The sequence below is a fragment of the Rhincodon typus genome, chromosome 13, assembly GCF_021869965.1.
Source record: "Rhincodon typus isolate 14 chromosome 13, sRhiTyp1.1, whole genome shotgun sequence".
Lineage (NCBI taxonomy): Eukaryota > Metazoa > Chordata > Chondrichthyes > Orectolobiformes > Rhincodontidae > Rhincodon > Rhincodon typus.
In genome coordinates this window covers 68703644-68720671 of record NC_063344.1, presented here as the reverse complement: position 1 = coordinate 68720671, position 17028 = coordinate 68703644, and the positions used below count along the sequence as shown (strand labels likewise).

General features: G+C 40.7%; 1 protein-coding gene across 5 annotated transcripts in view; it reads right to left on the bottom strand.

Moving 5' to 3' along the window:
• farp2 (FERM, RhoGEF and pleckstrin domain protein 2) overlaps positions 1-17028 on the bottom strand; it is a 162678-nt gene that overhangs the window by 52276 nt on the left and 93374 nt on the right. For 4 of the 5 annotated variants that reach the window (XM_048604214.1, XM_048604217.1, XM_048604216.1 and 1 more), the window contains 3 exons: positions 15398-15466; positions 8820-8877; positions 7694-8078 (listed from right to left, as the gene is read on the bottom strand). In XM_048604214.1, coding sequence (XP_048460171.1) covers positions 7694-8078; positions 8820-8877; positions 15398-15466 — 512 coding nt within the window. The remainder of the gene's footprint in view (positions 1-7693; positions 8079-8819; positions 8878-15397; positions 15467-17028) is intronic. The other variant, XM_048604215.1, reaches the window with a different exon arrangement.

The following is a 17028-nucleotide window of genomic DNA, read 5'->3' as shown; positions in this document are numbered from 1 at the left end:
TCTCCTACTCCTCTGATGCTGCCTGGCCTGCTGTGTTCCTCCAGCTCCATTCTGTGTTGTTTGAAACTACTACAGGAACTCAGCAGGTCTGGCTGCATCTGTGATTTACCTCCTCCCTCCTCAGCATCCAAGGCCCCAGACACATCTTCCAGGTGAAGCAGCGCTTTACCTGCCCTTCACTCAATCTATGCGACCGTATTCGCTGCTCACAATGTGGTCTCCTGTACACTGGGCAACTGCTTCGTTGGACACGTCACTGACAGTAAAAACGACCCTGAGCTTCCAGTTGCTTGTCACATCAACACACCATTGTGGTCCCGGGTCAATATTTCTGTCTCAGACTTGCTGCAGGGCTCAACATATGATTGGAAAAACAACGTATCTTCTGCTTGGGGACCTTACAGCCTTCAGGACTCAACGTTTATTTTAACTCTTTTAGAGCATGACCACCTCCTCCCTTGCCTGCTATCAACACCACAGATCCTGTCATCACATGGGTTGCTTTCAGGATGACAACCCATTTTCAAATGTTCACAGGTCCATTACCACCTATCTAGCTTCTCTTCTCACCTGGCTTAATGTCAACAATTACTTTGCCTGCCTAAAATTTTCTCTCTCTCTCTCTGGGCGACATCACCACCTGTTCCCCCCTACCCACACAAACTCATCATCAACATAAATATTATCTTTTCTTAGCTGCTATCAGTTCTGAAAAACGATCACTGGACTCATTTTCTCTGCTTTCCCTCTACAGATGCTGCCAGACATGAGTTCCTCCAGCAATTTCTGTCCATTTCACTACAGACTCTACAGTTGAGATGAGTGCGAGAGCCAAGGGAATTAAGTTTAACAACTGAACTTGTGGACGTACATTACACATCTGGGAACCCACTGAAAGCAAGACCAAAAAAATGGTATGTGAACATCTGGAAAAAGGCAGCTCAGGCATTCACAGAAAAAACATTTGTTGCATCAACTTTGCTGCAATGACAAACATGGGAAACTGCAATGTTCCTAAACAAATTTACTCTATGGCCCACTAGCCTTTCCTGTCGTGAATTACAATTTGCAATCCCATTGAAATTCAACAGGAATGGAGATACAATACAAGGGAGAAACATAAATGACAAAGTAGATTATATAAGTACATAAAAACACAAGCAGTAAAGCAGCAAACTGTTACTGTGTCCTTTTTATTGTTTTTATATAAAATTACATGAATTATCCACACCATTCATTGCATAAATCTGGCGTACTCATGACCAATGTATTGTGAACCTCTTTCACAAACATCTTGTAAACTGGCTGAAATTCTCTCTCTACTGGCAAGGCAAGGAATTTGAAAATTAGGAGTACCAGTTTCACAACACCACAAAAGCAGGTCTTGGCCACCTTGCAGCAATGATCCTCATGGCTGATGCTCTGGTACAGCTCAAGTCAGCAGCTGGCAGTCATTTTTCCCCATTCGTAGAAGGTGCTCCACTTTTATTCATGATGCTACCATATCAACTGATTAATTGGAATTTATGTCACAGATTAATCTCCTTGCATCTTCATTTGCTCTCTTCTGTTCCAAAGACACTTGCATTACTTATGCATAATGGCACTTCTCCATGTCAATTTCTTGACTGCAAGCATTTCCTAAAGGTTCCAGTTATACCGCCTCTAAAACCAGGTCCCTAGCACCAGTGGCAACACAAGATCCATGTCCAATAATGACGTCACAGGGGAAAAAACAGAGCAATAGTCAAAATGCCTACAAATATGTTAAAGACTCCATAGTTAGATGCCAACGAAAAGACCACACTGCAAAATGGATAAACATATGGGATTGCAATCAGAAGTCCAAAGTGATAATCCTCTTCTGCTTTGCATCCATTATTAAACAGAGAATTAAAGAATTGCGTAGGTTACCTTTTGCAAAACAGCCACAGAATTAACCCCATCACTCCTCGTCCATCAGAAAACTGCACACAGCCATAGCATTCTCCATGCTTTTCCTACTTGGCTGTTCACTCCCACCATGGGGCACTGGGCAAGTTGCATTCTCTCCAATCTAACCTCTGCACTCTATTCTCTGTGATCCTACCCCCAACTGGTAAGTTAACATCAACTCTCCAGCTCTTTCTACACTTGATGGAACTTCAACAACCTCTACTGCTTTCAAGCTCGTCACGAGCAAATTAAAATGAACAGGAGCGTGTTTTAATTAAAGAAAAGCAAATACAAGTTAAAAAATGTTTTTATTCAAGATCAGATTTGCTTAGTACCTCCAGCCTATAGCCTCGATTAGCGATAATTCATACAGCAATTTCAATCAACAGCCTTTATACAGATGAGACGTCAAGTGTGGAGTGAACATGGACAGTTATTGAACACAGGGCTTGAATTTAACTTGGTCAGGCAGAAGCAGTTTCCAATTTTGCCAATCACTACTGTAAAGTCAGCCTCCTGAGCTCCAATTGTGAATACTGCCATTCAGTCACCGTTTGTGCACAGTCATCTTCAGATGCTGCAATAAAGCTCCTTAGAATTGTCATCTTTCACTTAAGACTTTTGTCCATTTTAGACAATGGAATGATATCCAAAACAGATAGTGAAGTTAAATCTGGTGAATAGGAAGTAACAAAGTACTGTAATCTGTATAGTGGGGGAACTGAAGTTTAATTCAAGCCTTGCATCAAATATTATGAATTAGTCATAATTAAAACATTAAGGTTAAAAACAAGATCAATAAATATTTCTTTCTTTACCCACCCTAATGACAATAATGAGAATGAGATACCATCTAGATTTAGGACACTTTATAAAAACGTAAAATATTACATACATTTCAATATATCCAATTAATATTTGGCATTTTCAGCCTTGGGCTAGCAATTGCATTGAAAATTTAGTTGAAATCAGAAGTACAGGCAGAACAAATAAGGGACATTTAATAAACAGCTTGCCATGACATTCTGCACGAACACTGTACGGGTCTAACCACCTATCAAGGTATGAGACACTTTAAAGAATACATACATGCAGCAAAGGACATGTTGGTTTATCTGTTAAAAGTCAAAGATAGCTACACTGCAAACCACAACGCTACTGAAAAGCTTTTGGAGTCTTGAATATGAATAAAGTGAAGGCACCAGATTTGGCATTTGGGAAGAAAGGGGTTTGGTCAGCGGAGGCAAGGAGGAAGAGAAGGGGGAACAGAGTTCCTCAGCCACATGCTTATCAGCCAGCATACCTGATTATCCATTGTGACTATTAAGTTTAGTAACCTCCTTTATAGAAAACAGTACCGATTAAAGAGCTCCTATGACACCGGCACAATGGGCACACAGCAAGACTAAAGCTTAGGATGTTGGTGTCAATTTTCAGCAGACTCTTCCAATTTATTCCAGCACGGCTCCTCATTACCCATCAACTTAATTAGTCTGGAATGAGTAAGCTGAAATCACTCCTCTCACATTCATGGAAGAAAATACTCAACTGGAGGTCAGGCTATAAAAGTAGAAGACACAGGTTTAGTGTTTCTTCTGGCATTTAATTTGATCATGGTTGATTGAGACCTCCAGTCCATAAATGAGAATCTCTCCTCCTCCAAACCATCCCCTTCCTTATGCTCAATTTCCATGACTAGAGTTTGGTTTACAACACAATTCCAGAATATATCATAATTGAAATGTTTTCAGTTGGTAGATGTACTTCAGAGTGAAATGAGTCGGCTTTATAAACACCTAATTGCAGGTTTACTACTAAACTTTTACTCTGCACGTTGCATTCTGTAGAGTAAAGCATCAAACACCACTAGGTCTATCAAAATGCTTAATCTTCTGTTCTCTGTACATAAATAACAACAATCCCAAACAATTTACATCCATCCATGTGTCTTAGCATTCTGCCCATTACCTCGACGTCTATTCTATGGAAGGATTTTGGTACCTAGCTACTGAACATACTGCCAAGGGGCTGGTCTCCTTTACATATTGGGCATGGGTTTTCAGTGAAGGTTACTCATTAGCTTTTCAGAGGTACTGGTAGTGATCATTAGTGACAAGCTACTTTGCCCAGATTTAGTGTTATTTGCTTTTTGGCTTTAGCCAAAAGGCAATCAATATATTTGCATTGCACACCATAGAGTCACAGGATTGTCAGTTCAGGGTTAAAGTGCTTCACAATGGAGCTTTTCCCAAGGAATAAAACCCAACAATGCAACATTTGCAGTGCTATTTTAGTCAAGCAGGTGGGAAAAATACAAACAAACAGTAACATTTATCCCAAACATCGCAGAAATGAGCAAAGAGATGGTAGAATTTTATAGTGAGAAATTGCTGACCACAGATATCATGCAAGTGTAAACAATGAAATTATTTTTGAAGTTTAATCTTTAGAAGACAACCAGAGTAGGAATACCAGAAAGATAATTCAAATGAGCGAGAAATAAATTTTAAAGCATTGGATAGAATCACTTCACCATAACAGCAACTATTTGAAGAATTCAGCAGCTAAGGTAGCATAGACAAAAGACCAGAGATTCAATAACAGGACAAGTCCAAATCCAATGGACAAACAGTTGGCCTTCATCTTCAACTGTTATGCTATAAGACAAATGGTGACCAAGAAACATTTTGTTCAAGGTCACCAAACTCAATAATGGACCAAGGATCTTGTGTAGCTATGTTCCTTTGAGTGCTGCACAGCAATACGATACAAACAGCTAAATTTCAGCAGTGTTCTTTTTCTACCTTGCCACTATTTCTACGGATAAGAGGTTACACAGATCTCTTTTGATTTCCACACCCATCTTTGGCTACCCTCCGCTTGGCAGCTACCATGACTGAAATCAGAATTCTTGAGAAGGAAATCTCAGGTACAGAACCACAATGTACCCAACTGTCTCTTTATATGCTTCAAACTTCATCATTGCACAACTTCTAACCCATACTTCATGTGGCAGAATTCCTGCAAGTGGTCCTCAAGGCTCAAAACCAAATTCTGACAAAATTATAGTGAACAAAAAGGTACAAGTAATTGTGCTAAAATTCCAAGCTTTAGGTCCTGCCACTTATACGTGATGCTGAAGAGCAGAACTGCCTTCACTGGCAAATAAACCCTGCAGTTCCTAATCTTTGATCACAATTCACTCCCTAACAATATCTATTGTCCTCCAAATAGTTACGTTTACAACCAATATTATCTGGTAGTTAGGATTATTTATGAAGCTGCCTGCAAACATGAAGCATCGAGTTTTAAGGCCCCACTGTAGTATCTAATACAGCAGCTTTTGGCAGGAACGCACTTCTTTGGCATCTTACTTTTGGCAATATGTGACAACACTGGACACACACTTATGCAAGAACACCTATTGTAGAAAACATCCCAAGCCCATTCACAGCATATGGGGAAACCTATTAAAAGGAACATATGTCACACCATGATGTGAGGCTGAAGGACAGGAGAACAAAAGTTAAATCAGAGAAATAGGTTCTAAGGCGATTTTTAAATGTGGAGAGAAATAGAGGCAAAGGGATTGAGGGACTGAAATACAGGCACAGCTCAAAAGAACTATGAGAACTGTGGGATGAAGGAAAGGGAACATAGGAGCAATAATCTGCTGCCAAAATAGAAAGGGGCTGGGAAAATTTGGCAAGACCAATGTGTCAGGACATGATATCTTGAACAAGATGAAGTTTATAGAGTTCAAACAATGGAAAGCAGTCAAGAACAACACTGGATAAACACCTTAGCAATGTAAAAAAGCACGGATAAGACTTCCTGCACCACAGATGAGATACAACAGAATTGTGCATGTCGTGGAGGTGTAAATAAACAGCCTCAAATATGAGGCTTTCAGCTGAGCACTGGTTTTCACCTGGACAAGTGGGTGTGGTGGCAAGTAGCAAATCAAAGAAAAACTGAGTGATGGACAAATGGCAGGGAGGCAAAGACAAACTGCCTCTTTCAATCCCCCACTCTGGACTTTTACTGAAGGAAGTCTCGCCCCATCAACAATCTTGTGTTAAACAGCTTTGACAAGAGATAGTCACAGCAAACAGCAACAGCGCACCTTCACATCTTGCAAAATACTTAAAACGTACTTTTCTTGGCTGTTTCAGAATTCCATTGTAGGAGGTTCTCTAATTAGTGTTCTCATTTTAAATGCACCCGATACTATGATAATCCATAAATTAAGTTAGACATGTATAAATGCTCCACAAAACTGACAGATTGGACCATAATTAGTTATCATGACTGTAAGTTTGAATCAGTTATGTTGTTACAGAATAAAGTGTTTTGTTAGAGAGTAATTTTAACTTGGAAACAGTTTCACAGATTTCTACAAAAAGTTTTGGACTGCTGGATAAAGTTCACCATCACAGTGCATCCAGACAAAGACTTTCACTATAAAGTTTCTTTTTAAGTGTTTTATGAGTTAACAAAGAGATCTGCACAGTAGCATTAGTGTTGGCTGTCAATTTTAAAAATATATATTTACACATACAGAATCAGGTTTTTTTTGTAAAAAATGGGTCTGTCCATAGGGTCCGGCTGCAACTTGACTACAGCATTGGACAAACTACTCGTAAAATCTTACGCCAACAGAATACTCCTAGACAGATTCTGGTCAAAGCTTAGGCTGGCAGCTCAAAACTTACCACAATCAAAATTAGGTAAGTGTAAAGCATTCTGGAAATGATATCTCTTTGCAGTATATGTAATGCATAATGTTTTCTTGATTTGACAAGGTCATCAAACTAAGAAATCAAAGCAACAGTAAAGTGGTCACTAAAGTGTTTGGCTCCAAATCACTCATGCACAAAGGTTATTACCCTGCAATGCACCAATGTGCACAAGTGCAATTCAATTTAATTCAGACTGTTCCTTTCCTCCCGCTCTCCATGCGCACAGCCATTAACATCGCCCTGAAAATTGAACTCAAAATTGTTGGCTGTAACTTGTGCAAATGGGTTACTGTAAAAGAAATTACCGTCAAGGGGGACCCCGTTATCCGAATCCCAAGACCCAGACTCACTGCTGGTCGAATCTTCTGTGGTGGTGGGGGGATAACTGAGCTGCTCAAGTTGGTCAATCATATCACCAAACTGGAATGCAGAGCTGGACTCGGAGCGCACAGAATACGTGGGAAAATTCACCATGGAGCTGGCTTCAGATTGATTGCCCGAGTGGGCCATCCTGAATAGTGCTGTCTCAGAAAGGCCATTTAACCCCAGATTGGTCAACGAGCTGCTCTCCGACTGGTGGTTTAGCAGCGAGCTCGTCTCTGACTTGCTATAGCACCCATGCCGAAGGCTTGCTTGTGCCTTCACCTCAAAGAGGTCAGCTGTATCAGTGGGTCGGCCATTGCCATTGAGGTCACTCCCACCCTCAAATTCAAGGTCATCCTCTGAACCCAGCTCCATATTATTATTGACGCACTTAACAGGATTTTGCCCACAGGAGTTTATTACTGGTGAACTGTCTTGTTGACTATAAACAGCAGAGCCTCTTGTACCATTTCCTAATCCATGGTAACATGGTGAAAATGCCTCTGATCCACCAGCAAAAAACGAAATCTCAGCTGGGTCATCATCAATGAACTCTTCTGAAAGTTGCAACTGAGCATTTGTCAATGTGAAAATTGGCACTGCCCTTCCCTGAACCTGGCTAACATTGTATTTGTTCTCAGTAACAGGTATACCTGTGGTATAGTCATCCTCATCATTGTCATTTCTCTGAGGGAACCTCCTGTCACTAACACCATCCTGTCTAGTTAAAGCACTGCGCTCGTCACAACCCGAAGAGGAGCGACTGCAGCTGCCTGCAGCTTCAGCAACAGAACCTTGCAACGTCGTCGGAGAGAGCCAATCAGAAGTCTTCCACGAATCTTCGAGCGTCGGACTCCTCTTCACTTCTGATGGGGTCCTCCGAGCAGAGTGCTTGCTGACGAGCAGAACTTTACTGTTTTCAGGGTGAATAGGCCGACTGTCAGCAACAGTCTTCTGTATAGATTGGACGGATTGAAAGGAGACAGTAGCTGAAGATGGGGAGCCTGGAACCTCTATGCCTTCAGTGAACGATAGACTCTAGTGCAGAGAAGAAAACAAAATAGCACCAAGAACCACATTTGAATACTGCGATCAATTTATGAACAACACATTAACATACCATCACGTTCAAACAGATCTTGAATTAACAAATTACAGTTGATTGCATTAGAAAGTACTCTTTCTGCTTCACATTTCAGAACTTTGTTTAGGCCAACATAGGCTGTTTCCTTATACGACCTGGTCATAAATGGCAAGGGGAAATTTTATGAAATCGGTGAAATCTAATGACATCCAAAGCTGACTGTAGATTTGCAGAATTTTTTTGCTGCTAATGTATTGCAACAAGCTATAGGAGGTTAGCACTGTTGTATTATGTTTGGATAACACAAAGATCAGAAGGTTTGATCCCAGGATTAATTCTTACTGAACCCAATTGTCTCAATGGTATGAAGCCTCCAAGTTTACGTAACCAAGGCTGGGTGGATTGTAACACAGAAGGGAAAAAGGAAAAAAATACAAAGGTACATCTTATTATTTAGGACATATACTTGGTTCGCTGATGCAGAACAGCACTCACAGCAATTTTGTACCAAGCCACTGCCATCTTCCGAATGGCAAGTTCTATGAGAAGGGTGGAAAGAGCAAATAAGCCAATACAGTTTACCAGGCGCTAATTAAGAAAACTCAGATTTGGTAAGTACTCCATTGATGAAACACCAACATGCACACTAACACATAAAACACACACACACAACATTAAAGTGCTGCAGGACTAACCTGTTTAGGCACGTCTGCGCTCGAAGTCTGAGCTGAGATTCGTGCTCTGCTGTGCCGCCTGAAGAACAGAGAGTATTCAGTAAGGACGCGAGGAGAAAAACCCTGAACCAGACAGCTTGAGTTTTTAAACAAACACTCAAACGGAGTGTGAGAAGGAAGTGTGTGAGGCAAGGAGAAAGCGCAGGCAAGGCAGAGAGACACATACTGCAGCACGAACACCAACAGCAGAAAAGAGAGCACCATGTTCGCACTCACGCACATCCACTAGTAATAATGGTTACACTTCAAACAGAGGTCTTCAACTAAGACAAATAAAATCAAGAGATTCTTTCGAAGTGGTTCACTGAAGCACAAGACAAGTTAAATCACATTTGAAGACATTTTATGTATAAATGTAATATACACAGTCGTAAGAAGTTTTGAGTATCTAATCTGCTACCAGAGGCCAACGTACTTCAATTAGCCTCAAACTTTTAATCTGACATCAACAAACAAGAACGTTATTTCTAGACTGAGGTTATGCCCAACTCTCACATTCATGAAATGCTACGAGTTTCCTTGAAGTAGACTTGGAATTACTGGCATGGACAAACATGAGAAACACCGAAGGAGAGACAACAGCTCAGAAAAAATGAACTGGACCCAACACATTGTCTACACTACCTACAAACTTTGGGTTAATTATTATTTAGTTGCATCACAGGCAGTGTTCCATTAAGCCATGTCCACCACACTATCAAAGAGTTTTGCTATATGAAGAGCCAATTACAATCCCTAATTGCAAAATTATATAAAACAGATGCACAAGAAGACTCTGCTCCTAATTAGTACTATGGGTGACAAATAATGCACTACCTTGAAATTAACAGGATACAAAATTAAACAATAAAGCAAGAGGCAAATCCATTTGGGTGACTCAGAATGGAAACCATGTCAGCTCACCAAGTCCGAAAAATCAAAATTAAAGCAGTAACCTATACTGGCAGCAATCCTGTCTGGACACCTCATTATTCAAGATACAGATAAATGAAGGTTAAAGCTATACAGGCACTTTTTAGACATCTGTGTGTTGAATTATGCAGCAAAAAGATTTTCAGAGATTTATAAAGGCTTTCTCATAAATCTATTGTTTAGTACAAACATTAGTTTCCTCCTTTTCCTGTCCAGAAGATAATACCCGCTTGAGTGAAAAAAACTCATCTCTGTACATATTCAACCTATTCAAGCACATTATAACCAGCAAACCCTCTAAATTTTCTTAGCAGCTGCATGGGCTTTTAAGGCCCTTGCGTAGCACCAACTTGCGGAACTGGAAGTCAGTGTCGTGCGCAGCATGCCAGCACCACACTCAGAACGTCAGAGGGGCCGGGCCGCACACATGCACAGCTTAAACAGAACGATGGTAATGACACATCTGAAGCAGGTGGAATTTGAACTGGGATCTGCTGGTCTAGAGGAAAGAGCTCAGATCTTGATTTTGTTCCATAATTCATCCCCTCATTGCAAGCTATAACAGCTGCTGCTAGGTGGCAGCATTGCTCCACATGGGAAAAACAAGGCCACAGAAAGACTTCTAGGAATTTTAAAATCAAGCTGGGCAAGTGCAGTTTGAACCCAGGGAGGCACAATACCAATTTGAGAACACCCCAAGGGCACAGCTCCGTTTTTAAAAATGATGAAAGCTGTCATCATTGAGGAGGGACATGTGCTCCTCTAGAAGGGCAATGGGCACTGTCATGACACACAATCATGTTGGGGGTCCCTGGCAGATGGAACGCTCGCTTCCCCCTCCAGCCTCCTGGCTGTGTTTCAGTGAGGGGCTTACAGTTATTTTAATCAACCTGGACGAACATGTTAGGACACAGATTCAGGGCAGTTGGGGTCTGAACCGAGACCTTCTGGTCCAGGAGTAGGGACATTACATTGCACCACAAGAGCATTACAAGGACTCAGCTTGTTTTTAAATAACCCACTGCCAAATGAACCATTTAACTACTTAAATTAATTACAACTGCTTGTCACCAGGGCCAGTGGAACAATAACAAGGAAAAAATGGTGGGGAAACAAGGGAGAGAACAAGATTACAGCTCTTTTTATAGTGATCCACCAAAAAAAAATCACCTGAAGAACTCAGCTCTTTTTTTTTTATTTTCTAAACAACCAGTTCAGAAAGGTTACTGCACTCCTCTGGAGCAGGTGGGACTGGAACTTAAACTTCCTGGTTCACTGCCAATATAAAATCCAATAAGCATCACCTGCCTTTATTCAACTCTAGAGCTTTTCTGCTTCAGCCTTGGCATTGTGGTGCAGTGTCATGCCTCTCCCCTTGTATCTGGAGGTCTGCGTTCAAGTCCCATCTGCTCCAGATCACTGAACGGGGTTGATTAGGAAATATATTGCGTTTGAGTCTTGAAGGGACCTGCATTTCTAACACAGACATCTAAACTTCATCAGTGTGACTGTTATCCTACATATAGTTGCAAAAATCCCAAAAAAACTTAGACCAACACTCGACAACGATTAACGCTGGGCTGGCAGAGGGAAAAACGTGGTGACAAGAACAGGCATCTGACTCAAAAGCTAGCGCTATGGATCTCCCATGGGTCATGGTCTTAGCCTCATACAGAGAAGGAGTCATTAAGCAATTGCCCAACTCAAACAGTTACCGATCATTTCATTCACTTAGTTAGCAACTTTCCTCCAAAAGCTGAAAGCCAGCCAAAATACTGAATTTGTAAAGCAAAAAAAAACGAGACATTCTCAAACATGCCTTCCAGTGAGTGGCAGAAGCAAAGACATGCATCAAAACAAAATTGCTCTGAGCAAAAACACCTTAAGTCACAAATTGCGTAAAGCTAGAAATTGTACAGAAAAGGAGCTGCAAGCCATAAAGGAAAACAAAAAAGTAGAACATTGGTATGCAGAATTGTAAGTCAAAAGCAAAGATTCCAAACAATGACATTATCCCTCTGTGGGCTGAAACCAGCACTGGAACTTTTAAAATATTTGATCTGTAAAGAAGCTAGAAAATGCAATTTGTGAACATTTCACCCTCCCTCCTTCTGCTGCACTGGTGATATGCAGTAATTAAAGTAGTAATTCTCCCTGACTCACTCACAGAATGTGGCTGTCACCAACTTAGCCAGCATTTAAATGCCCCTAAACATGTCAACAACACTTACATGCAGGCTGTCTTTTTTGACTGTGAACAAAATGATACTCAGAACACAGGAACAAATTAATACAAACAAGACCTACACTAGTCTAAATATCAGTCTTACTATCTGTGGAACAATGTTCTTTTATAGATCAGATGCCTCCACCTGGTATATGGAGAAACTTGAAAGAATTCAAAATTAAAGTATTTTGACCTTATGTTAGGATGAGATCAGGAACAACGCAGGCTCCCTGAAAACTGGTAAGTGATGTGGTAAATGAAAATAAGGGAATTGTTGGAATCTTGATTAAATATTTTGCATCAGTATTTACAATAGGAGTATGTACCAGGAATTCCAGGGAAATTATTGCTGAATTAAGAACAAGACTTCAAAATTAACATCAGAAAAATAATGACATCTATTGGTTATAAATTTCTAAGACTGGGTGGCTTCAATCAGAGAGCCTTAAGAAATTCAGGAAAACGTAACAGAAGCAACAACTATAATTTCCCAAAGTGTTTCCAATTCAAGAACTGCTCCTTTAAAATTGGAAAATTGTACATCACTGTCCTAGTTAAGGTGGGATGGAATTATAGACCAGAGTTGCCAACAAATTACAGGAGTCCGATTAAGAATAAAAATAGGACACCTTAAAAATTTCCAGCTGATCAGACACAGTTAGAACGGATATGTTAAGGACAGGTTTTGCTTCAGTATTCCAGTGTTGCTTTGAGAGGGTTTGAAATGGAAGACAGGAGGACAATGGATGTAAATACATTGACTTTCAAAAGATATTTGATAAAATCCATCATAAAAGACTGTTAGCTAAAACTGAAGTCTATGGAACTAAATGCAAATTAACTTTGTTTGGAAATTACTTTAGTAACCCAGAAGGATAACAAGCATGTATTCTAATTGGTAAGGGTGTGTTGGGGCCTTAACTATTCACCACACTTATTGCCGATGTCTTAAATGATGATGTGGAGAGCCTTGTATCCAACTTTGTTGTTGTCACAAAGCGAGATGGCATAAAATTCCTAACAAACATTAATAGGTTGACAATTGGAAAAATTGCAGCAAATATTGCAGACAGATTATGGAGGTCACCCAGTTTGGACCGAGGAAGGATAGAATAGGGTACGGTCTAAATGATGAAAAGCTAGAAACAGTGAAAGTTCAAAGAGGCTTATGGAGATGTGGATCTTTCAGATGTCACACACAGATGGGGCAAGTATTAAAGTTAAGAGTGGCCTAGTATAAAAGGGGATGGAAATTCCACTATAGATATAAGGCTTTAGTTAGACCACACCTGCAGTCGTAGGCACATACCAGGGAAAGATATACTGGCCTTGGATACAGTACACCACATATTTACCAGAATAATGCCTGGACACCAAGGGCTAAATCAGGAGAGATTACATAAACTAGGATTGTACTTGCTGGAATTAGATTAAGGGGAGATGCCATCTAAATTTCCACAGCGTCATCTCTTGTCCAGTCACAAGGGGTTAAATGGCCTCCTCCGGTGACCATACTGCATGTGAAAAGAAATTTCTTGCAAGCTGGGGGTCTATTGAAACCATTTCTGTCCCAGGTGACATTAGAAAAGTGGACTCTACAGAGGCCGGAGGTCAGAGTCTCCAGAAATACGATCTTAATAAAAAAACTGTTGCAAAGTATAGGAGGGTGAAAGCAAGAAATATCAATTTTATTCTTATTAAAAGTAACTCAAAATTGTTTCTTGCTTGTCCAATTACTAAAAAGATCACCCTTCACGGGTCAACATTCTGTACCACTCAGCAGCCTGTTCATTACTGGTATACACTGTATCAACCACCAGCACTCATTTGTGAATGTTCTGACTGAACAAATGCGAAAAACAGCTTTAATATGAGTCAAGAAATTATTCAGTCAAATATTGGAATTTCCAGTTTCATTTAACAGTTATTCAGTTGGAGGTGGGCCTTTAGTTCAATCCCCTAAATGGAAAGGTTGCGGAAATCAAAGTACAGTTGTAAATAGGGGCTAATCACAAAAAGATTAGTGAAAGTGCATTTGAAATAGGATAATAAGATACACATTAATGCAAAATGTTTCTGCTGTTTAATACTAATCCTATATCAGTTCTTAAGCATAACCAAACTCCTTCATTAGTATCAGTTGTACCCCCAGCTAAAAAGACTGTTTCTAAGTAAATGCTCAAAACTGGGAACATCCCATCATTCTTTCTTCAAATAACGTAGTCTGCATAAGCAAATTCACTAGAATACTGAAGGAGGGATGGACATTTTTAAAATAATGGATGTTTATCGATAATGTTGATGGAAGAAGACAACTTAAGGGTGAACATTGAACAAGAAACTGAAAGTCCAAAATTTAAAAGCAGACAGCAACATTGTTTCTAATGATAAAAAGTCCTCTCTGACCAGGTAATGAACAGTGATTAACTCCCAAAGAAGGATTATAATACAGCACCTTTGCAAAGAGAATTGCACAGATTGTTAAAACAGAACTGCCCAACTTCCAAAACAGGAGCTAAGAATTGGTTGAAAAGTAGGGAATAGACAGAAGGTGGTAAGTAAATAGAATAACTGGACATGGAACCTTGTAAACACAGAATTTCTTCACTACAGAATATATGGTCTTGTGATCTTTAAAACACGAGGCCTGACAAAAACAGTTAAGCCAAAGTTAAATATCTGGACTTGAACAAAGTCTCATCGAGTGTCAATATTTATATGTTAGATGAACATGCTGGGGATAGCTGACATGGAATCAGTGTGTTTCAAAACATGGATTAAATGTGCTGTTGAAGAGATGATGACAATGGGAGCTCCCCATCTCAGTGATCACCAAACAAACACTGCTTGGATGTGGAGGAAAAGGGAAATTGTCTAACTACCCCAATGGTAGCAATCTCGATCAGGACAGATCACCATCAGAGAACATTCCAAAACAAAAAGACAAGCTAAATGTTTGTGAGGTTGGATTGGGAAGTAATTTTTTTCTAATCTTTCACGGCATATGAGCAGCTCTGTTGCCTATGCTCTTGAGAAAGGAAAAAGATCCCTCATAAGATAGATCTAAGCAGTGGGAATAGCAAGAAAATTGAAGGAACCTAACAAGGGCTGTGATCTATACATCAACACAGATAACTGGCTCAGAGGTAATAAGACGAGTGGGTGATGCTGGCGGGTGCACTGGAATTAGGACAGCTTTTGACGTACAATTTGCACAACAACCTATTCTAACATCAGCCTGAGTATTATTAATAATGTCTTTACCAAATTCTTACAAATGACTAAGTAAGCATTTATGTAGAATGGAACGTGGCATTAACAAACATATTATCTCAGATTAAATGGGAGACCAACATTAATACATCAATGTAAACCTTTCAAATATATATGTGCAAAATACCTCTGATAAGGAATAGTCTTAATCATACTCTCTCGCATGTAGTCAACAAGCTGTTTCTGTGTCCTGCCACTGTGGAGGAAAACACATAATATTAACCATGACATGTTCAACACTGCTCATTTCACCACAAGAATAGCGGTGCAGCACACTGACAATCGACAGCATTTTCCCATGAATGGCCAGGGTGTAACTTTAGAGTGACAAAGCAGTGATCACATATGCACTTCTATTTAGCAAAGTCCTGCTGAAAGCTTACTGATCGTGTGCTTCGCACGGTCAGGTAGGAGAAATCATCTGAAATGAGCATATAGTTCAGGGGTTTTAGAGGCAAATGTGGGAGTTCAGTGCAGAGGGGAAAAGGTGCTTTTGGCTTGCTTTTTTTGGTTCAGTTTGTAAGGTTTTTATTTTAAAGCAGGATAAATTGAAGGCCATAGCCAGCTGCCCAGCACAAACAATGACATCACCTGAAAGCTAAGTTCATTGATTGGTAAAGCTACTAATTTGAATATTATAGATTACTTTCGGATTGAAGGAAACTAAGGGAAATATTTATAGGCCACTAACAAAGACCAGTATGAAACTTTCAAAAATCAAATGAAGAACTAAGTAATTAAAATAGAGATGTCGGGCCAGGTGATGGCTTGTACTCACATGATGTGGGAAGATGTTGGGCCCCATTGTGGCTCGTAGTAAGCACAGGCACAGCAAGTGCTGGTTGCTTGAGGGACTCCGGCTCAGAGCTGATGAGCTGGAGTCTGAGCTTCAAACAGTGTGACACATCAGGGAGGGGGAAGACACTGTTTCAGCCAGAAGTCATGCCGTTTGGGTTAACTATCTTGAATTCAGTCAGTGGTCAGAGATAGGAGGGTACGACTACAAGCAAGGCAAGCAGAGGTAACTAACAGGTAGTGCTGAACAGGTTTGAGATTCTTGCTCCATGTGTGGATGAGTGGGGCTGAAGGAGGAAAGGTAAACTGGCCATAACATCATGGTATAGGGAGGCATTCAAGAAGGTCAGAAATAGATTCAGTTCTCTATGGTCAGGATCGAGAGTCCCAAAGGCAGCACTGCCTGCCTGGTCCTCAGCTTCAGGAAATCATGTGGGCTGCAGAGGAACTTGGAGTGGGAGGGGAAAGATTGTTGTGGTCCACACAGGTATCAACAATATATGTAGGAGGAGGAAAGAGGCTCTGCTGAGGGAATATGAGCAGTTACAATTAAAAAGCAGAACCAAAAAGACAATAACCTCTTGAATATTGGGGACAACAAGGTGCAGGGCTGGATGAACACAGCAGGCCAAGCAGCATCATAGGAGCAGAGAGGCTGACGTTTCGGGCCTAGACCCTTCATCAGAAAAGGGGGAGGGGAAGGGGGTTCCGAAATAAATAGGGAGAGAGTGGGAGGCGGATAGAAGAGGGATAGAGGAGAGGATAGGTGGAGAGGAAACAAACAGGTCGAAGAGGCGGGGATAGGGCCAGGAAAGGTGAGTGTAGGTAGGGAGTTAGGAAGGGGATAGGTCAGTCCAGGGAGGACGGACAGGTCAAGGGGGCGGGATGAGGTTGGTCGGTAGGAGATGGAGGTGCGGCTTGGGGTGGGAGGAGGGGATAGGTGGGAGGAAGAACAGGTTAGGG